Raw genomic sequence first — 21,949 nt, 5'->3', positions numbered from 1 at the left:
GACACCAGAATTTCTGCACAAGCCAAAAGAAGTGCATGGGGATTCATAGAAAATACAGAATTTTATCAGGTCCAGGGTCACCACACATACTTACTGACCTCAGGCCAGAGCCTTGTCTTATGTAACCTTCAGTCTCCCCTATAACACTGGAGAGGTTGGTTCCCCCTCCCCCCGAGACCTCAGACCCCTGGCAGCCTCCATTTGCCCAAGGTACAGACCCATGTTTCTTTCCAGCCATACTGCCCGCTTGGGGAGGAAGCAACCCCGACGCCCACACTTCTTGCTGGAGCCCATGCAGAGCCAGAGGTCTTGGGGGTGTGTCCCCCTCAGGGGGCAAGGGTACGTTATGTGGTTGTGGGCCACTCAGCAGCTACACCTTCATCTGGGTCCTGTGTTTTTGAGGTCCTATGTTAGGTAGCCCCCTCTCCTTCCTGATCTTCAGAGAAACCAAGAAAGATTCCATGGCCTTATCAGCTTCCTGTCGTCTCTCTGCTTAGGCCTGAGAAGCCTCAAGAACAGGGCCAAGATGGGGCCCAGCCTGCACACCCTTCCCTGATGAGGCCTTTCCTTCCTGGGGTCCTGCCTTGTGCCCCTTGCTCAAAGCTTCCCACTGTGGCAAGTCCCAGCCCAGAACAACTACTGCCTCCTTCCCCCTTCATGCCCTATCGGGTGGAAGCATTGACCAGGGTGAGTCCACCACCAGACCATCCTCCCATTCTTTGGTCTAGTCTTTGGTTCTCTTCCTGGTGCCCTTGTGCTATAGCTACAGCTGTATTCGTTGTTTTTGGAACACGTTGGTATGGAAGGACATGGGGAGGTTCCATTTATTTACCAAATGTTGGTAACTCTGTACTTCAGATCCAAGGAATACAGCAGCCAATAGCCTGCCAAGGTCCCTATTCTTCAGAAGCTTCTGTTCTCACAACAGGACAACCAAAAGAATCTTGTGTGCAGACCCATAGAGTGACCACAGATCCTATGGGTCAGGCTGGTCATACTGGAAAGTTTGGAATTTGGGAAGAGGAAGAAGTTTTTTAACCTGGGTTCCTTTTGGGCTACTGGGAGCTATGTGATCCAGGTTGCAGTGGCCTGGATGCTGAGGCCAAACACTGTGGGGATGAAAATGTGGGTCTAGACAGGACCTGCTTTGGTGGATGTGAGAAGGGAGGGGAGGATGATATAGGTTTCTGGCCTGAGTAACTAGGGGAGGGATGAGTTCTAAAAGAAGAAAAATAGGATGGGGCTTGGTTTCAGATGAAGCACCAAGAGTCCCTTTTTACCCTGTCAAATTTGAGAGAAAGCAAGATTGTCTGGCCTTCAGGAAAGAGGTCAGGGACTGAAATCTAGATTGGATGTCCTCAGCAGAGGTTGAAGGTGAACCCTGGGAACCACTGAGAGAGAGCATAGAGTGGGGCAGAAGGCTTATGTAGAGAACCTTGACACAAGTAGCTAGGACTGAGAGCACCAGAGGGTATAGTAGAAGTGACAGTCTTAGGGTCAGGCCACCCAAGAAGCTGGTGCCCAAAAGGCACAGGGTGGGGATAGAGCCACTTCTTGTGTGTCACAACCCTGTGGTGTGTTACAACCCTGTGGCTGGGGGTGGGGGCGGTCCAGAGGGTGGTCTTCCATGACTGGCAATGATAGAAGGTGCACGTCTACTCTTCTACTCTTCATGGGAGAGAGTAGAGGCAGGTGTGGGTGAAACAGGGAGAACAATTGCCTGTGACCACTGTTGTTACTGAAATCCAAGTTTAGCAAGGTCAGAAGTCCAGAGCAAGGTGGGGATAGAAGGCCAAGCCAGGCTTGAAACGTCTGCTGCTGATAGTGCTAAGAAGCTTCTCATGCAGCGGGGTGGCACTGTAAAGGTGTGGAGGTTGACCAATTATGTCAGGTCCAGCAGGCAGGGAAAGGGACAGGGCCTAGTCACCCTGACTCCCGTGGGGTAGAGTGGGCAGCAGGTAGTGAGTGAGACAGGGAGAAGAGGATTTACTGTCAGCATCCTCCTTTCCTTTACAGGTGTTAAAACAGCCCACCAACACTGGGCTTAAGCCCCAGGGTCCCCCATCTCTGGCCAGTGGCCCTGATTCCCATCTGCTCCTGCCTGAGGACTTCACAGGCATCAAGGCTGGGCCTGGGCTTGGTTCTGGAAGTGTAGGTGAGTACCAGGGGCCTGCCAGGGCTATGGGCACTCACCTTGGAGTGGCCACCTGCCGTGGTCCCAGAGAGAAGATGGAAAGCTCATTCTTTTGTCACAGGCCACAACAACCTTGAGACTGAACTGGAGGGGATCCAGCAGCAATTACAGCACTACCAGAACACCAAACAGAACCTTTGGTGAGGCCTGGGGGATGCACCCTTTGACCTGTCCTTAAGAAAAGGTGTGGCCTGGGAAGGCAGAAGGTTCCATTTCCTGCCAGCCAGCTGCCAGGACCCACAAATGTGTGGTAGGGGCCAAACCAGTGTGTGTTACCAGGAACGTGTCTCGCTGTAGACACATTTCCCCCAATTAGTCCTGCTTGGGAAAACCCATGATGGCCTTACTGTGGAACACAGGTCCTGGTTGGGTTCTGGCTTTCTTCTCTAGGGGTTGTGATTGTAAAGCTGATAAGGTATCAGAGGACGGGTAGGCCTGGGTCTCATCTGCACATAATGGTTTGGGGATTGACAATCCCCAAACCATTAAGAAATGTGAGGGAAAACAGACTGGTCCCCTTGTTCATAGCTCATCACTGGGAAAGAGGAATAGGAAGAGTTGCTGTTTGCTATGGAAGGTCATAGAAGGCTGGGAGAGAAAAAAAGTGTTGGCCTCCCAAGCCAGGGCCTGCAGCTCAGAGAAGGGAGCCTTTCCAGAAGTTTCTCCCTCCAACCCATCCTCACATCAGAAGACTGCCAAGAACCCAAACTTGAGCCAAGAGTGGTGGTGCACTCTTATAATCCCAGCTATTTGGGAGGCTGAGGCAGGAGGGTTACAAGTTTGAGGCCAGCGTTGGTGTCACACCAATAGTGAGACCCCGTCTCAAAAAAAAAAAAAAAAAAAAAAGGTAGCTCAGTTGGTAGAGTACCCCTGGGTTCAATCTCCAGAACCCAAGAGAAAAAAGACCCAAGCGGGCAGGGTGTCCCCATCAGGTCCTGCCAGCGACAAGCAAGTAGCCTGCGTAGGTGGCTGGAGCTGAGCCAGGAAGAGCCCAGGCCTGAGGACCAGGATGAAGAGCAACGAGTGCAGAAAGAACTAGAAGAGGTGAGACCCTAGACCATCTCCAGGGACAGTCCCCCAGACTGTGCTTCCTCTCAACTGGGCCTCTTTCTCCCTACCCCCAGATAGAACTACAGATCCAGCAGCTGGACAAGGAGCTCCAGGCCCAGCGCCAACACATCAATACCTGCGTTGAGCGCATCCAGGCCCTGCGGCAGGCTCTGTGCTAGTGGGCTCACCTCAGGAAGACAGGAGCCCTGCTGCAGGGGAGGCCTCAAGCTGCCTCCAGGAACAATGCAAAGCTACAATGAGTTTTTAAGCTTTTTATTTCAAAATGTCTTGCAATTAAATGAATTACTGTTCAGAAGTCTCCCACTTTTCATACAAAAATACTGTGCTACTGATACAGTTGAAAAAATTCAATGAGTTCCCCTGGAGGAGAAATTCACAGGATCAACAGGTAACCTGACTGTTCCCACCACTGCTCAAGGCCTACATACCTGTCACCTGGGACAGGTTTTCTAGTACTGACCCACCATATACTTTTAGCCTCCAACACAGTCCTTGGAACAACAGGAATTTCCCATACTTTATGTAGAGCTGGATCTGAAAAAAGCGATGCCAGCTCAAACTAGGCTTCTGCCCCATTCAGCCTAGCCACCAGGTGGGACAGTAATTGGCCTTGCCTGATGCAAGGAAGCTCTGGAAGGTCACTCCTCAGGGCCTACCTACAAAGGTCCGTGTCATAGTTACCATCCTCAGAAGATCCTGGCAAGAGTCCAGAGCAATGCAGTCAAGCCCCAAATGCAAAGAAAGATTTTGCTTTTCCATCAAGCAGGGTGAGGCAAGTTTGGGAACAGAAAGTAGTTGTCATGAAGTCTGTGTGGCCTGCTCTGGGAGGGAGGGAGGGAGGGTCCACAATCCATGCCAAAGAGGCAGCTCATCCTGTGCACTATGGGAGGTAAAGGGACAAGACCAGAAAAAGCCAAAGGGTCCAACAAAACTCTCCAGTTATGGGGAGGCTAGAGGGCATGTTCGCACTTAGCATCGCCTAACAATATCCAAGACCAACTAGGAGAGAAGAATCTCCAGTTTATACAACATTTAAAAAAGATCCAAATGTGATTGTGAGGTTATCCACACCTACACTTTTTCTCTCTGTAGGGTAGATCGCAGGCATGACGGGTTCTGGCTGCCTCGTGAGGATTCAGAATCTCTTGTCTGCACCTCTGGGACAGGCAGTAGCAAATCATCCAGGTTCTACTGGATCGACCTTCCCACACACACCTGAGGTGATTCCCTTGGCTAGACACCCCTGAGGGCTTCTATAAAAGACCCTTAGTTCCCTTAGGTGCATTGGCAGTTGTAGGCAGAAGGAAGACCTAGAGGGAGCCCAAAGCCTCCCCAAAGCGGATCTTCTGCCCTGCTTTCAGCCTGAAATTGAAGTCCTTGGGGGCCTCGAAGATGAGCACAATGGTGGAGCCCAAGTTGAATTCGCCCAGATGCTCACCCTTGCGCATGGGGACTCCCTCTTTGTTGGTGTGCGTCACAAAGCTGAAGTCGTTGTAGGACCCCTTGCTGTACCTTGGGCTGTTTGTGTGCAGATCCTGGGGAGGAGTAATGGGGCAGGGATTGAAGGGGACCCAGAAGCAAGGGGTACCAATCCTGCCTGTGTTTGGAATCCTGTTGCTCATTCTCACCACCATCCAGCCCAGTTCAAGAAGAGTGATGGGGACAATATCTCGGGGTTGGGGAGCTTAGTCCAGCCAGATCACAACAAAGTCCTGGCACCTGCTATGAACTGTGGCTAAGAGAGACATGGAGAAATCAGATCTGACTTTTCTCCCAGCTGGAATGGTACAAGGTCAGCAGCCAGTGGTGGGGAGTCGGGCACACCCAAAAAGGCAAGCCCTGGGCAGGTGGGCACCAAATTCTTTCTTCATTCAGGCCAGCTCTGCCTACATGCTCAACCCTCAGTTGGCATGACTCATTCCTGTTCCTTCCTCACACTTCAATCATGGTTCCCAGTAAAAGTAAAGGGCCAGGCAGAAAGGTTAATTTCTTCTCTCCTCCCCAGCCACTTCCAGAGGAATGAGTGGCAGCAAAGTGGGTGGGAGGGAAGGAGAGAAGGAGGTCTTAACTGATAGGGATGTCCCTCAGAGTGGATGCTCAGCATAGCCAGGCCTGGTTCTAGCTCTCCTACAAGCAAGGCCCTCCTAAAATTTACAGGCCCAGTGGATCTGGCTGCACAGCAGATGGAGCAAGGGAATTCAAGAAGTCTAGCCTGTGGACTTTGGCATGGCCTGGGCTCTGCTTACCCTGTCAAAGTAGATGCGAATGGAGCCCACGTTGGTGGCCCCCACAGCTGTCAGCGAGAAGAAGCCATGTTTCCAGTCTCCTGTCAAAACTACCCGTTCGTTATGGCAGAAGAGCTCTTTGATCCATCGAGCCATGCCAGGGTTCACTGACATCAGGGAGCCTGTGGGGGTAGGGAACATGATAATCCTTCCCCAGAGCCTGGTATGTCTACCCCAGGATGGCCTGAGACCCAAAGGAACTAATGGCCTGTTGCCCTGATGTCATTCCAAATGCAGACCAGTTTTCCAAAGTCCCCTGCCCATACCCAGCCAACCTAAGTGTTTAACCCCTGGTCTAGATAACCCCAGCCTGGAGCCTAGTACCCTAACATTAAGAAAGTGAAGACCTCAGCATGAAGCCCACAGAGGCAGCTCCAACCCAAAGGCCAGTCCTGTGTCTACCTGGGAAGTGGCGCCGATGGGAGACAGTCCAGTCAGTGGGGGAGTGGAAGCAGTGGTAGTCCCCAGGGGCCAGGTATATGACACAGTGGTAGAGTTCATTCCCTTCCCGGGTAACCAGCTGGTTCCTGAAGGAGTCACATGAAGAGGCTGTGGGGAAGGGCAGAAAAGAGGGTCAGGCTCTAATACCAGCTCCAGGTGCCACCCAGCTCATGAGAATCCAGCAAGCCTATGTGCAGCCTGGACATGGACTCCAAGAGCCTCAAGGCTTTGGTCAGAGGGATTCCTGATCCAATGTGCCAGCATGCCCACCCCACAGTCTCCCAAGCCTTTCCTTATTCCCTGTCCCACAGCCTTTCCTTAGCCTCTGGTGTCTACTCCAGCCCCAACAGTGCAGTAACCCACCTGGTGGGAAAGGCAGGTCTTCCATGTAGGTGCGAGGGCCCAGGAATGACTCCAAGGAATAAGTGACCCCCTTCACCTGCTCCACCTCACAGTTCTTCACCTGCCCGAAGTTGAGGATCTTCCCATCCGATGGGCTGATCTGGAGGGACCAGGAGAGGTTTGCTGCTGGAAGGGGAGAGTGCTCCCCCTAGTTGACACCCACCTCATCTTGTGTCAAACACCCATAGCTCCACCCTCTGGATATGCAGGACAAATAAACTTTATACGGCAGGTGGGACCGAGTCTGGGAAAGCCACACAGAGGCCACAGGCAATGGGGGCTGCTGTACCTGGTTCCCATAGATAATATATCCCATTTCCTAAAGGAGGAGGAAGAGGTATGAATTAAACCTCACCACACTGTGCAGCCCAGAGACAGGCCGGGCCTGTGGCTTCAGCTTGCGCCGGAAGAATTCACTGAGATTGCGGTAGTGGTGCAAGTCCTCCACAGCGGCTTCCTTCATGTTCACCCCGAAGGTCCAGATGTACAGGCTATAGACAGGCCTGCGCAGCCAGTGCGGCAGCTCCACCTGGTTGAGGCGACCCCAGGCCCGTGACAGCAAACGTGTTGGCACTGACTTGTACAGGGCCACCTGCAGGCCACAGGGCAGGGGGCTGAGTTGACCATATTCCAAAAAACCCAAGTACTGTCATCATCCCCCAACCACAGGAGAGAACTTGAACCAACAGAGGCTACCTAGGGAGGCCTAGTTGCCTGGGGCTGATTGTTATGATGTGGCTGTGTCACTAGGAACCAGACTGCACTTGTCAAATATTCTCACAGACTGAAGACAGGATGTACAGAGCTCAGGTCACTTTAATCACTTTGCACAGGTCAAAGAGTAACTGTCTTAGTCCCAGAAAAGTAGACTGGTCCACATAGTCTCACTTCTTAAAAGTGAGAGGTGGTGCCAGGAGTGGATGGCTCATGCCTATAATCCCAGTAACTCTGGATGCTGAGGCAGGAGGGTCCTAAGTTTGAGGCCAGCTTCAGCAACTTAAGAGATGCCCTAAACAACTTAGATCCAATCTCAAAATAAAAAGGGCTGGTAGGGATGTGGGTCAGCAGTTAAGCACCCTTAGGTTCAATCTCCAGTACCCCACCCCCAAAAAACAGGAAAGGAAGAGAAAATGGGAGATAGGAATCCTGGTAATAGTCTGGAGAAGACTGGCAGGAGGCAATAGGCATTTGACTTTGGCTGGGGTCATTGCCTACACTGCAGACCACTTGAGAAAGGAGTAAAAGGTTCCCAGAAGCACAGACAGATCTATAGCCCAAAGTGTATATCCTCTTTCTTAAAAGGAAAAGAGGACATTTTCAGATGCATGTACTATATCAATGTCATAGTGTCCCGAGATGCCCTGCAGGCCTAGCCAGCACTCAAGATGGCCTGTCCTGCTGGGCTTCACTGGGCCTGACGGCAGACCTTGCATCAGAAGCATTCTGTGCCTAAGCCAGTCCACAGAGCTGCCTACCTGTGGTCTCCCAGGAGGCAGAAGGGAATCACTTTTGGGAGCCAGTCCCACACATTGGGGCCCCAGAGCCCTCCTGCAGGGCCACTAAACCTAAGGGGCCACTGCCCCAGGGGAAACTGCTTCTGACTGCTGCTACTGCATATCTGGATGCAACCAGGCAGCAACTTCCTAAGGTGTAAAAATCAGTTTTACCAACTTTTAATACCTTTATGAAGTAGTGAATTACTAGCTGCCTGAGCATTATTCTTTCCCCTTCCAAGTGATGCCTAGCCACCTGGAGTGGCTAGGTTGTAATGCCTGGCCCTGGGTTGCTGTAATGCCAGGCTATTCTCAGGAACAGGTTGGAGCCTGGTCTAATGTCCAGTGTACTGCAGCACCCTCAAATTCTCATGATGCCCACCCCCAAGTTATCAATGGCCCAGGAACAGGGACTCCTCCTTGGGACTGGTCTGCCAGGAAGCAAGAGAGCCCTCTAGGTACCCATTAAAGAGTCCTGTGCAGGGCAGGCACTTGCACAGCCTTCAAGTGTGTCCTCCCACTAATGGGCCCAAACAGGCTCCAGCCTTCCTGAACTACCCTCTGATATCCAGAAATTTATCTGGATTCTTCCTAAAAATTGCTTATAAGCTTGAAAGTCAGAGACACTAATTTCTGACTGCCCAGTCTAAGTTCCTTCCAAAACCAGAGCTCCCCAATAGCACCAGTGAGGCAAGCAAGGATAGCAGGCAGTGGACAGTGAGTGTTCAGTCACCTTACTACAGTACACATGGCCACTGGTTAACCTGGCCTTCTCAAAAGTTGCCTTTGTCTTCCCTACGAAATTTCCCATACCATACCCCCAAAGGGTGCAGCCATGCCTCTACTTCTGACAACTGGTCCCCTTGTTTTCCCCTGTACCCCAACCTCAGGCCTGCCCAGGGGTAGGAGTTGGGCCACAGAGGCCTGTGCACACTTACCCTGCTCACAGGCCTCCATCCCACCCGGCTGAGCGGCCTGAGAGCACCAAAGGGCAGGAGGTAGTAGAGAACAGTCAAGGGCCAGGAGCGCAGTTTCAGGGCAGGTCTGGACATGCAGCTCAGCTGGCCTAGCCTCCTTCGCAGGGCCAGCTGGGGGAAGTGCAACCTGCAGGGCACATGTCCATGCAGAGTCAGAAGCTGGGGTCTCAGAGGGACCCAGGAACGACCCCCCCCCCTCGATCACTGCCTCTCCATGGAGCACCAGAGTCCAATAAGCACTGCAGTATCCCCTTGGGGACCTGGATACCACTGTATAACAGACATATTTCCCAGTCTTTCCCACCTGACAGCTAGCTGAGGACTAGGATTGGGAAGCTATCGGATGGAGGAGGGTTAGACCCAATTCCTGGGTATCTGAGAAGATTGAGTATCTGAAATTGGCTCCAAAAAGAACCTTTGGGGCAAAAATGGGGAAGGGAGGTACAAGGCCTGCCTCATATTTGCCAGCTTCCCATGGCCAATATGCATGGGACTCAGGCACAGCTCTGCCCACACAAGGACCAGAAGGACAGAGTTAATCAGCATAGCAGTGCATAGTGCTAAGGCACTATGGTCAGCTAGGTGACCGTTCATGAGTCTTTTGCCCATTACAAGACCTGGGAAAAATCTCTTCATAGCTCCAGGCCTCTTGTTTCCTTATCTGGTAAATTGAAAGGACTGGGCCAGCCAAGATCTAAAGTTGTAGCTCCATCAGCCTGCATAGTCTTTCTCCAGCAGGTTAGGTTCTCCAAAACCCATATACGGCTTTATAGGGAGAACTTCACCCCAAGCTCTCAAGCCACCTTCCTACTAGAGCCACACACAAGATACAGGTTCCTCCTTTCAGCAAATCTGAGCTGGTACATACACACTCCCCAGTGTACCACCAGCACAAATTTGGCACAGGCTCAGCTTTGCAGGAGTTGCAGTGGCTGGAATGGGCTCTTCCACCAGAACCCTGATCTCCTTAGTTGCAACAAAGTCCCTTTGTCACATACCTAGGCCCCGGAAAATACTTCTGAGGCTGCAGTGTAACTGTCAGGAGACCACACTGCTACCCACTCAAAATAATCCCAGGCCTTGGTTTCCTCATCTGCAAAAGGACTGCATTCAATAGACAATCTAAGGTTGCCATCTCTGACTGTGTACTCTCCAAGAGAAGCTGCATTCTCTGTCACCCAGGTGCTAAGCAAACTAAGAACAAAGAGGTGTCTCAGCTGAGAGTAAGAGCAGGACAAATGGAGATCTAAGCCAAGGGGAAGGCCCCTTAGTTCAATCAGAGATGATAGAAGGCAGGGCTCCAGTCTCTGCAGGCAACTGTATCCCCACAGCTCACCTGATGCCCTGCTTTCTTTCTCTCTCCCATTCCACTGTGGACAGTTTTTTCCATTATGCTTTTTAAAAGTCTAGGGAGGTAGAAGGGGCCAAGCAAAGACAAACAAATCACTGCTCTCCCACAGGGTTCCCCCGCCCTGCTCACTGCAGAAGAGCAGAGACCAATCCTGGAAGAGCTACAGGAAAGCCCCTTCTCTCAGGCATCTCTGAATAAAGACCAAGACACTAGTTCCAAAGCCAGGTGACTGATCCCCACCCCCACCCCACCCACCTCTGAGCTCTCCTTGCAACCCTAACCGCAGGTACCTGAAGCGAGCTCTCTTACTCAGTGTGCTCAGGCCCCCCTTCTGCGGGGCCCCCTGCTGCCACCTCCGCTTCGGGGCCGTTGGACATGAACTCTGACCTTCCGGAGGTTGTGGCGGGGAACAGTGGGGTTAGGACGCGTTGGACAGCATCTCACCATTTCGCTGCTGCTCGGAGCTCTGGTCCTCGCCGCGCCTCTGACTGACACATCGTGGGCAGGCACAGGGAGGGCGGTGCAAGGCTCTCTGCGCTCGCTCGTTCGTTCGTTCACTCGCCTTTGTTTTTCCTCCTTCCTCCCCTTCCCCCCACGCCAGAGAATCTCCTGTGCTGTCACTGCTCCAGGGGCACTGGTGGCTGGTGGTGTAGCTTCCCCACTTGGTTCAGTCTTGGTGGCTCACAGAGCACAGGTTAGAGGGTCAGAGCTATTGCAAACAGACAAGCACTTGTCACACCTGCTCAGGCTTCTGCCCAGAGCAGAAGCCCCTGCACTCAGCCCACTCAGTCCCACAGGGTATGGCCACCTGTCTGGTCCCTCCTGCCTTGGGCTAAGCCAGTCTGCCCAGCTCACCCACTCCCTTAGCTCTGCCAGGAGGGCAGCATGTATGCAAGGCCCTAGGGCTTCATGCTCCAGCGAACCATGGCAGACAGGGGACCGGAGGCTGCCAGGGCTTCTAGGCCCCAAGAGTACAGGTGGGAATCTGAGCCCCGAGCTCAAGGCAGAGTCTCCTCCCTCACCAGGACCTGACCCATTTTTGATTCAGGTTACAAAGTAGCATCTGAGGAGCAAGAGGATCAGGCAAGCAGACAGAGCACCATGGTAACAACCTAAGCATTGAGTCTGCTCTGGCTATCTCCTCACCCCTCTTAGTCTCAGAGCCCCCATACCTGGCTGTGACCCTATCCAAGCCTCCTCAAAAACTGTGTACCTGGGTGGGCTTCAGGGAAAACCAACCTGGGGCTGGAAAGTGGCCAGGACTGAAGCCCATACCACTCTGCTTTTTCCATCTTTGCTTCAGAAAAGCACTTTGGCCAGGCCCCTCCCTGACTATCTGCAGGACACACCTCACCTGAGAAAACCCTTCCCACTACACAGATAACAGGACTAGAAGAGCAAACATTCCACAGCTGTTGCCATCTCAGCTCAGGGCAATCAAGGTGCTCAAAGTCCCAGGGAGGTAGTCCGAGGTGGGCTGACATGGGCTGACATGGGCTGACTGGGAACCCACATCTTTTCAGCTCCAGTCTCAACCACAGCCCTGGAAGGAAACAGGCTCCTGTCACCATCTTTGAATGGAAGAATGCAGGCCTCAAGAGCTCCTGCCTAAAGTAGAGAACAGACCCAAGCAAGGGCCAGCTGGCATGGCCAACACACTGTAACACTTAAAGAGGAAAGGCCCCAACTCAGATGTCACCCTATCCACACAAGGATAAACATGTGCTGCCCTAACAAATCCACCTCAGCCAGACACATAAAAATTCCATCCCTGACACCTGCCCACAAAAGCCACAGAATCCTCTGGTATGCTAGTGTCTTCTGGGAGGTGGGACAACAAGGCAACTAAGGTCTGGACATAGAATGGGTTTCTCCTCCTGATAAAACAAATGGCGAGGCCTGGTCCAATCTCACCCCCTCTCCAAAGGTGCCTTTCTCTCCCAGACCCACTCTTGAGTGGGAAGGACAGCTTACTGTAGGCTGGGCCAGGCCTCACCCAGCAAACAGTGTACCTGAGCCTCCTCCTTGGAGAGATGCTAGCACCAGATCAACACAAACCTGGGAGCCCCATCCTGTCCTAAGCACCAGGCCCAGGGTTCCATGGACATCCTGTTTCTGTCTCATGTGAGCCTCCCAGTAATTTCTGTCTCATGTGAGCCTCCCAGTAACATTCCCATCCACAATGGTAAAGTCACTTCAACTATTCTGCCATGGAACTGGGCACACAAGTATCCTCCCTGGTCCACAGGTTTCAAACTGGACAGGGAAACAGGCCCAAGGAGAGGATGGGCAGTTGGCATGATACTGGTGCCTAGATCTACAGAGATGGCTCTTTCCCTGCTCTATAAAGTACAGACTAGGAGCAGAGGAGCTGAGCACATCCAGGATTCATGGGGAGGCAAGTGTAATCTTGTGGGATGGGAGAAAAGGAAAAGACCCAGAAGTCTCAGCCTCCTGCCAAGTTTTCCCTCACTGACCTATCATATGGTATCCTAACCATGACAGCACAGAATGTGTCAGAAAGGCACAAGCATGAAAATTAAACCTGGTCAAAGTCCACAGGTTCTGACTCCTGTGGGAACCTTCCATTTCATTCTCTACAGCTCTGGAGGACCAGTCAGGCCTCCCTTCCAGGATGCTTTAGACTGGAGACCTACAAAGCCAGGAGTCTGGTCAGGCTGGATGGAACACTGAAGTGGGGCAGGCCCAGGTTCCTCTTGCTACAGAGGAGGAAGCTCAAGGAGAACAGCATGAGGAGAGACATTCTTCCCTGTAGGGACTCTAAAAGCTGCCTTAGAATCCAGACACCAAATCTGCACTGGCCCACCACCAGGGAAGGGACAGGCAGAAGGTCCTTATCTTTATCACTATTCTACTTCTTCTAAAATGGTACACTCAGACCAGGGTATCAGAGTTCCTTCATCTGAAAGTTCCCCCCAAAGGGAGGAAAATAAACTTATTTGTCCCCCAACAAACAGGCACTGTCTGTCCAAATTATTACTGCCTTCCCACTTTCCAAAGCAGAGCTACTTTTTGGCCAGCAGTGTTTCCAGCTCCCCATTTAAGAGTCCCACTTGCCCTCTACCTGGAACAACCTTTGGGCCCCAAGCCAGAGATTTCACCCTCCCTGGCCCCTGAGTGCTCAGACCCTAGATGAGGAACTGCGCAAGGAGGGAGCCCTGAGATAGGGAAGTGCTGACACCTTCCCTCCCTTTTGAGAGTCAAGCACTTTTCTGTGGAGGTGAGTTTCTGACTGTGATGAGTGGAACTTTAAAGGTATTACATGGCCTAAAGGCCAGTCACCTAGAATGTGAGAACTCAGAGGGCTTTGTGGTAGGCCGCAATCTGGTCAGTGTAATCCTGCCTGCCCCCTGCCCCCAAATTCACCCCAAGAGCTGCAAAAAGCAGGACAAGTCACAAGTGCTCTCTGGGTCTCAGTTTCTTCATCTCAGAAATGGGAAGGAAAGTATCTTTCACCTACTTCCCTTGAGACTCACAGCACAGCTGCAACCATGGACTAGAACAACTGCTCAGAAGCCCTCACTCCTACCCTTGTTCCCAGGCTTCTTGATAGTTCGACTGTAGCTCCAGAAAGGCAAATCTGCACTCTAGGAGGTCAAACGTTGATAAAGGGCAAGCAGGGGCTTAGAGCAGTTCAGAAAGAGAAGCCCAAATGGGAAAGGAAGCATGATTAATACAACCATGTGGGAGTAGGTGGAGGACATACTATCCTGAGGGCATATACCTGAGCAGCACTGCCATATCTCTATCACCTCACTGCCTCCCCACTCCCCAGTGGAATGGAACATTCTAACCGAAGCTGGCTGAATGGCCTAGGCCAGTTATCAGTTACTGTGGGCATGGATGGGAGAGTATTGGCATTATGTGGAAATGTGCACATGTGTGAACCTGGGTGATTTAGGTGTGCACAGCTGTTCCTGACCTGGTTAGCTCAGACCTTGGTGGATTCCAATTTGAAGCCTGGGTTGGAAGGGCAGGCAGTGAGGGGAATGGGAATGCCAGTCAACCACCTTCCCAAAGCTCTCCCTGACCACATGGGGCTTTGCAGCTTCAGCCTTCTGGCCAGAGACATCCTGAGAATTGGCTCCTGCTCCCTGGTGGAAATCTCCCTGGGGCTAGGGTCATTCCTTCCTAAAGCCTCAGGACAAACCTCCAGTGCTCCAAATGACCTATCTACCATATATCTACCCATCTACTTTCTGTACATTCCCTTACTCTGGAGGCCTGGTACCACTTCTTCCCCAGTTCATCTGGCAGTTGTGTCCAGTGAGGTGGCCACGCCCTCCTCCCTCACATTTAAGGGCTAGATGTGGACAGAACTTCACAAGCATAGGGGATGGGAAAATGTATTCTCTCTGGACAAAAGGGTGAGACATTTTGGAAAGCCAAGAGCAAGAGAAGAGAGGGCAAACAGAGGGGCCCAGAGGCACCTGTTATAAGAGTCAGTGGCCCAGGGGGATCAAGGAAGGGGAAGGAGTAGAAGTGGGATCTTCTTTAATTTCCCAAAGAAAAGAAACGCCTATGGAACCTGTAAGGAAAAAGGCTCTGAAAAAAGGCAAAACACCACCCTCTCTCTAGCCCTTGGATGGTGACACAGTGACAAGTCTCAACACCTATGGGCCTTTCTGAGGAACAGGGCAGCTTCCCTCTTCCTCAGGTACCCAGTGCCCCAGCCCTAGGAGGCAGAACTGAGGAAATATGCTAGGGCGCCAGGCACTGGAAAACAGTTCCCAGCATTTCCCTTACTACCCACCCTGCAGCTACAGGCAGGAGATAACACAGGATGTGGAGGAAGTGAGCTCATGCAGCCTGGGCCCCGTGACCTGCCTGGGAGACAGGAAAGGCCACAACTTGATCAAGACTATCTGGACGGGGTCCTCAGGCCTACGGAGCCCCATCTTTCACAGCAACTAGAGCCAACTGGCAGCCCCGAAAGTGCTAGAAGGGCACTCCCACCGGGTAGGAAGCAGTCATCAGAGTTAGTCAGGACAAGGTAGGAAAATTCCCTGAGAAACTGCTCACTGCTGCCAGTTACTTATGGCTTCCAGGGCTGGTCACCTGCAGTCACCTGTAGCTCCTGTGGGCTCACCGGCAGGTGGGCAATGCTCCGGCATCCAGGCTCTGGCCTCTGACTGGCTCCAGCTCCACTCAGAAGCCTCACGGCGGGCGGGGCTCAAGTTCCAGCCACTTGGGCTGCCAGGGGGCGGGCACAAGAGAAGTGACACCAGACACTGTTAAAGCGTCACTCCCTCCAAGTTTCAGCCAGGGCCTAGGGAGTTCTATGGGCCCCTTTAAGAGGAGGAGCTGCAACCTGGGGAGAAGGGGAAGAGGCGGGCAGGAGGCACAGCCCTGCTGAGTCTGGTCAGTCATTGTCTAGTCAGTCATCGCTCCCTCTCACGTTGGCCTAAGAGGGTGGGACTGGGATGGTGGCCCCAGAGGATAACTCCTAGCCCCAGAAGACTCTGTCCTAAGCCTATGGTTGGCCTCCTAACTTGCTGCTTCCCTTATCACTTATCTCACAACCTCGCTAGGCAGAGATCCTACATACTGACCTCATGGAGGAACAGCTTTTTCACTTGACTGACCAGAAAGCCACTTCCAGCCACCCTTTCTAACCCTGGAAGTTCCGCAGAAAATGTAAAAGTCCATTTCTCCCCACATCTGATCCTGAAGATCCACAGCTGTCCCTACTTCTCCCCTAGTCCTTCAGGCCTGCACACCCTTGCTGGACAAAACACCCAGATCCAAAAAGGGATGGAGATGTCTGAGAAAGGTCCACCCACTGGCAGCTCAGAAGACCCACAGGGCTTTTCCCTGGTGGGATGTTGTTCATCTAACCCAATGGATCTGAGGACCCTAGTGTGCAGAGCACAGTGTCAGCAGGCCAACTACCCCCATATCCACAGGACACCCAGCATGAACTTAGCTGACACAAGATGGAATGAACCAGCTTAAAATTTTTTAGGGGATGGGAAAGTCTGTGGGGACACCATTCAACCACACTAGTCTCATTTGTGTCTGTGCAGCTATCTCAATAATGGCTAGATGGCCTGACGGGACTTGGTATTTTCACTGTGGGCTACAACGCCAGCCCCTTTTGACCACTGAGAATTTCATTTCTAAAACAACTAAGGTGCACAAAAAGATGAGAACACCTACAGGGTTTGTGGAGAGACGGGATGGATGGGACAAGGGTGCCTGGAACAGGACACAATGACAGTGTACAGACATAGCTCCACCTATCTGTCCTCCTCACCTAGATTCAACCTGACCAAGTCCTGCATAAGCTACAGACCTGGGCTACAGCAGAAGTGGGAAAGACATGCAGGGGGTCACACTCAGAAGGCCCTCCTTAACATTCTGCATCTACAAAGCACCAATAGGAATTGGGAGGCAGGGTGAGCATAACACAGTTCTAGCCCTAAGGAGCTTGAGGTTTTGGTATAGAGTTGGTAAATACCTTACACACAGGCTGTCTCTCCTGTTTCCCTGGCCTGTGCCCACAGCAGATACCATTATATAATACCAACATTCTCTGAGACCCAGGGCCCTTCTCACCTCTGAGCTCCAGGCAAATATCATATGAGATGGGATAAAAAGGAATTAGGTACAGAAAGATACTGACAGGATCCAAGCACAACCAAATTCCAGGACTGGAAAGATCCTACAAGACCATTCTGACTCCCCAAATCCTCTAGTACTTGCAGGCCAGAAAGCTCAGGTTCCCTGTGTACAAAATGGAACCAAGCCCAAGTCAGACAAGGAAAAGGTCTGTGGATTGAAACCTCTGAGCATGACTGACACTCTTTGTGCTGAGCAGTCTCTCCCCTGTAGAAAAGCCAAATGGGATGTACTGTATCCATCAGTGTACCTTTTCAACCAGTCTATGCCTCTAAGATATTTAGAAAACCAATAAGCCAGCCTACCAAGCTGCTCAGAGATCAGCCCTCCCCATCTTCCAACTAGACCCCCACCACCTACCTTTTCAGTAGGGAAATGACGTATGGATTTCAAACAATAGATAACAATTGAATTTCTGGGGGCAAAAAAACCACAAAAATTCCCTGGCAAGTTTACTTTCCCACACCTTGAAGGTCCTTGAGATCACTGAGTCCCTAATTTCCACTCTTTCCACCCTCTTGGACTCTTCTAAGCATGACTGCCATCTAGCGCCACTGGAAGGCTTTGCAAACTCCAGGGCCATTTGGTTGCCAGCACATGCAAATGAAAGGCAGGGTTGAGGGGCTGGGGTTGTAGCTCAGTGGTAAGAGCACTCACCTAGCATGTGCGAGGCCCTGGGTTTGATCCTCAGCACCACATAAAAAAAAAGTAAATAAAATAAAGGCACTGTGTCCAACTACACCTAAAAAATAAATATTTTAAAAAAAAAGAAAGGTGAGTTGAGGGGTAGGGGGTGATACTCTCTGCTCGTCCCCTGCTAGATTAATTTTTGTACTCATTACCCTGTGCCAGGGGCTAAAGGTGGCTGAGGGACTGGCAGGTGCTCTCAGCTAATTCTCATTCCTTGGGTACCAGGAGAGGCCTTCCCAGGAACACTAGTGATGGTATCTGAAGCTAGAACAAGGAGCCACAGGAAGGTAGGTCATCAGTCTCCCAGATTCCAGGTAGGAGCCCAGACAAGAATAAATATTACCCCGGTCCTTCACAATTCTCTTCCAGTTTCCTGGCAGCCCCAATAGACAGTATAACATCTAGGATGTCTCCTAGCCTATACAAAACCCCTCCAGCAGCTCCTTGAGGGCCCCTCAGGGGGCCTTCGGGTGGATAAAGAAAAAGTGATTTTAGGCTGAGCAAGCCTAGTAGAAAGCTTTCCATAGCACCACTTGACTGAGGGTTGACTATCTGCCCATTTAAATGTCTATGTTTTCTCAACACTTATCAGGTATGAAGTAAAATGGACCTATAAAATCTCTACTCTCTGGCTATGCAGGACCAGGTATTTACAAACATATTCTCATTTAACAACTGTATGCAGGAGTTAATAGTAGCTTCTTTAAAAAGCAGATGAGAATAATAAAGCTATAATATTTATATAAAATTTAACATGTGCAGAATGTGTCCAATATTGTTCATGGTCACATACACCATGGAACAGAGGAGTATTCTGTGCTCAAGCCAACGGGGATCCAGGTGGGGGACTGGAAGGAGAACTGGATTTCAAAAATAGTTAACAAATTAATTTCTGGGGGGGGAAAACACAAAAATTCCCTGGCAAGTTTACTTTCCCACAACTTGAAGGTCCTTGAGACCTTCAAGGCACTTCCCAGCATCTTATCTTACTACTTAAGATGGATGGCTGATCTGTCTTTACTCCTTTTCATTAACTAAACTAAAATACTGCAGCATACTTTCTTTTTTTTTTTTTTTTTTTGAGGTACTGGGGATTAAATCCAGGGTCATGTGCAGCAATTATTCTATCACTGAAATTTTATCCCTAGCCCCTCTTTTTATTTTGAGACAAGGTCTCACTAAATTGCCAAAGCTGACTTCAAACTTGCCATATTTCTGCCTCAGCCTCATGAGTAGCTAGGATTATAGGCACCCAGGCATACCTTTTTTTATTATTCTAAACTGAGGCTAGAAATAAGGAAGTAGGTCTAATGCATGAGTAAGTGTCGTCAGTCAGCCAAGTTATTTGCTGACTGAGGCTTGTCTTCTACATAGCTGCTTTCCCAGTGCCTTGGACTTCCCCATAAAACCCTACAACCATGCCAAAAAAATGAACAACTAAAATTTTTGCCTCGTTTGCACACTCAGATGCATGTTAAAAGTATTTAGCAGTGAGGTTCATGTCTACAATGTATTTTACTTTTTCATAAAGTCTGTTATGTACTTTCAGAAACTTCAGAGAAAAATCAAATATACACACATGGAAATAAACTAATAAAACATTAACAACTGTTCAATCGAAGTGGTTACATATGCAGGTAACATATTCTCTCAACTTTTCTACTCCATTTAAAAGTGTTTATAATTTTAAAAGATGAAAGACTTTGTTTAAACCACAGAAAAAAAGTCTAAATTACATCAGAAAACCCAAGACCACAATGTATACATGGGAATTCTCCTGATCTGAGGGGAGGCAGGACACTTGGGACCTGTTCTCAGTGTACCCCACAGTACCACTGTGGTTGCCATAAGTACAAGAACTTAGGACTAAACTATAAAGTGTTCATTTACTAGCCACTCAACCCAGATTCATTAAGCCCTGAATGTCCAACCCTTCATGGCTGAAAGGAAAGGTCAGTTGCCAATTGGGGATGGCTTTGCAAATGAAGTACCTCACATCTTAAGTCATCTCCAGGGCCAGCAAGGCTTGGAGATGTAAAGACCCATGGAACTGGGATGTGACTTGTATCTGGTGGCAGAGAGCATTCCCACTCTTTTCTTCTCCAAAGTCCCCTCACCCCATTCCCATCAGCCCAGCTTTCCCACCACAGGTGCTTCTGTTCTTTGATGAAGTAGTCACTGAAGAAGGATGTCTCCCAACTCTGAAATGGGATCAAAGGGAGTTTGTCACCAGATTTTATCCTGTGTAGAACTCAGGTCACCTAGAGGTTAACAGGAAATCCCAGGACTCACCACATTGCACTGCTGTGCACCCAACCAACACACCTGACACATAATGTTACATAAGAACTCCAAACCTTATACCCTTCTAATTAAAAAAACACTTAGGAAGTTTTTCTGTTTACCCTTTTTTTTTAATATTTTATTTTTTAGTTATCGGTGGACACAACATCTCTGTTTGTATGTGGTGCTGAGGATCGAACCCGGGCCGCACACATGCCAGGCGAGCGTGCTACCGCTGAGCCACATCTCCAGCCCCTGTTTACCCTTTTTAAGGCAGCACATAATTGCCACTGAACATTTCTCATGGACTCTAAACTTTCATTTTTTGTTTTTGGAATGGGGTCTCCCTATGTTACGTCAGATTGGCCTGAACTCCAGAGCCCAAATGATCCACCTGCTTCAGCCTAGGACTACAGATGCAAACACCAAGCCCTAAACTGCTAACAGTCATGTCTTAATATAATCCTGGTCTCAGGACATTCTAAATGGGCCCCTCCTTTGTACTTTATCTGCAGAACCCATGGGAGTGACAGCTTGAGCGCCTCATTCAAGTGCTTAAATTCAGGCTCACAGCATTTGCTACTTTATTCCTGTGATGGCCACAACTGGTGACAGAAGAACCTGAGAATTCCCCTACCCCCCATTTTATAGAGCAAAGAAGAAACACACACACAAATCATCTTTATGGTAAAAGCACAATTCTCTTTTCCATTTTGATTATTATTCAGTCTAAAGTAAAGTTTTCAATCAAGATTTTTGAGGGATAAAGTGTCCCTTTCCCCTTATCCAGCACTTGCCATCTCTAATCCAGTGAAGTCTTCATTCCCTACAAGTTACAAGATCTGGCTCAAATTTCTGTCTCGGAGTATTTGTGAAAATAACACATAGACTGAATGGCAAGGAAGGAAGAATTCACAATCTTCTAGAAACAAGGCTTTCAGCCCCATTCAGACCAAGAGGCCACCCTGCCTTTACAGAAGGAGATGCAAGCTGGGCAAGGTCTGTGCCTGCAGCCAGGCTCCTCTGTCTTCCAAACTGGTAATATAGGAGAGTCTGCTCTGTGACTACCCAGGCAGAGATGTATTTCAGAAATGCAGTCCCTTGCCTCCAGCCTGCCAGCACCCAAGAATTAAGAGTCCTCCCTTAAGGAGGAGGGGATATAAAGGGGAAATATTGGGGAATAAAATTGATGAAATTATTTCATTATATTGTATATGTGTTTGAATATGTAACAACAAATTCCATTATGTGCAACTATAATGTACCAATTTAAAATGTAGGGGGGAAAAATGAGGGGCTGGGATGTAGCTTAATGGTAAAGTACCCCGGGTTCAATTCTTAATAGTAAATAATAATTTGGGGGCGAGGGGCATCCTTGCCTGACGCTGAGGTTCACAGGGCAGAGGCAACACAAAGTAACTCAGGGCTGCCTCTGACTAGGCACAGCTCAGGCCCAAAGAATGTAGGGTGGGTTCAAAGAATCCCTCACCTGCTGGAAAGTCTGGATGGCCACTCCTACTGCCAAGTCTCTGCCCCATGGAAAACTCATCTTGGCCCCATATAATTGCATGAAGTAGGGGAAGTGTCCAACAAATGCCATGAGGCACTGGAGGCAAAGGGTGGAGGCAGACAGGGAAAGTAGAAAAATGCCCACTAGTTAGCTATGAAGACCATGGCTAGGAAATGATAAAGCTGCCCCAAGAGATGCAGGGAAGCCCTGCATGCTCCCTCACTCCCCACCACAGGTATCTGCCCTATCCTTTCTCAGAATCCAGTTCAGGTCCCAACTACCAGAATGTAAAATAGAACCAAACCCATAGGTAAATTGGATATTTCAGTTATATATTTTGTAACCAAAAGCAGGGGCATAGCTAGGTGTGGTGGTGCACAACTGGAATCCCAGTGGCTCTCGCGTGAGGCAGGAAGATCACAAGTTCAAAGCTAGCCCAAACAACTTATTAAGAAGAGGTCTCAGGGCTGGGGTTGTGTGTGAATCAATAGCAGGGTGCTTGCCCAGAACATGAGGCACTGGGTTCGATCCTCAGCACTACATAAAAATAAATAAATAAATAAAAGGTTAAAAAAAAGTATGCTTAAAAAAAACAATGTCTCAAAATAAA

General features: G+C 50.0%; 2 protein-coding genes and 1 long non-coding RNA gene across 12 annotated transcripts in view; 2 read left to right on the top strand and 1 right to left on the bottom strand.

The window, feature by feature from the left end:
* Positions 1 to 3,560, top strand: part of Sfi1 (SFI1 centrin binding protein) — a 71,441-nt gene extending 67,881 nt beyond the window's left edge. The window contains 6 exon segments of the mRNA XM_021719836.3: positions 235 to 339; positions 498 to 687; positions 2,017 to 2,155; positions 2,256 to 2,334; positions 3,127 to 3,238; positions 3,319 to 3,560. Coding sequence (XP_021575511.2) covers positions 235 to 339; positions 498 to 687; positions 2,017 to 2,155; positions 2,256 to 2,334; positions 3,127 to 3,238; positions 3,319 to 3,423 — 730 coding nt within the window. The 3' untranslated portion in view covers positions 3,424 to 3,560.
* Positions 1 to 21,949, bottom strand: part of Pisd (phosphatidylserine decarboxylase) — a 121,629-nt gene that overhangs the window by 67,326 nt on the left and 32,354 nt on the right. For 5 of the 9 annotated variants that reach the window (XM_078039571.1, XM_078039572.1, XM_078039573.1 and 2 more), the window contains exons 4-8: positions 6,749 to 6,985; positions 6,355 to 6,493; positions 5,953 to 6,099; positions 5,512 to 5,672; positions 4,704 to 4,800 (exon numbers count right to left, since the gene is read on the bottom strand). In XM_078039571.1, coding sequence (XP_077895697.1) covers positions 4,704 to 4,800; positions 5,512 to 5,672; positions 5,953 to 6,099; positions 6,355 to 6,493; positions 6,749 to 6,985 — 781 coding nt within the window. Of the gene's footprint in view, positions 1 to 3,501; positions 4,801 to 5,511; positions 5,673 to 5,952; positions 6,100 to 6,354; positions 6,494 to 6,748; positions 6,986 to 8,824; positions 8,991 to 10,658; positions 10,924 to 15,303; positions 17,481 to 21,949 lie in introns of those variants that run through there. The other 4 variants (XM_040292053.2, XM_078039575.1, XM_005339869.5 and 1 more) reach the window with 3 other exon arrangements.
* LOC144375300 (uncharacterized) lies at positions 14,994 to 21,035 on the top strand. Of its 2 annotated transcripts, XR_013434984.1 has the most exons (3): positions 15,000 to 15,228; positions 17,772 to 20,516; positions 20,620 to 21,035. It is a non-coding gene; the product is annotated as an uncharacterized LOC144375300 (long non-coding RNA). The 2 variants fall into 2 exon arrangements; XR_013434983.1 differs by having other exon boundaries at positions 14,994 to 15,228; positions 17,772 to 21,035.

Source organism: Ictidomys tridecemlineatus, chromosome 2, assembly GCF_052094955.1.
Source record: "Ictidomys tridecemlineatus isolate mIctTri1 chromosome 2, mIctTri1.hap1, whole genome shotgun sequence".
Classification (NCBI taxonomy): Eukaryota; Metazoa; Chordata; class Mammalia; order Rodentia; family Sciuridae; genus Ictidomys; species Ictidomys tridecemlineatus.
Note: the sequence above shows the minus strand (reverse complement) of the source record. Positions and strands in the feature narration are given on the sequence as shown.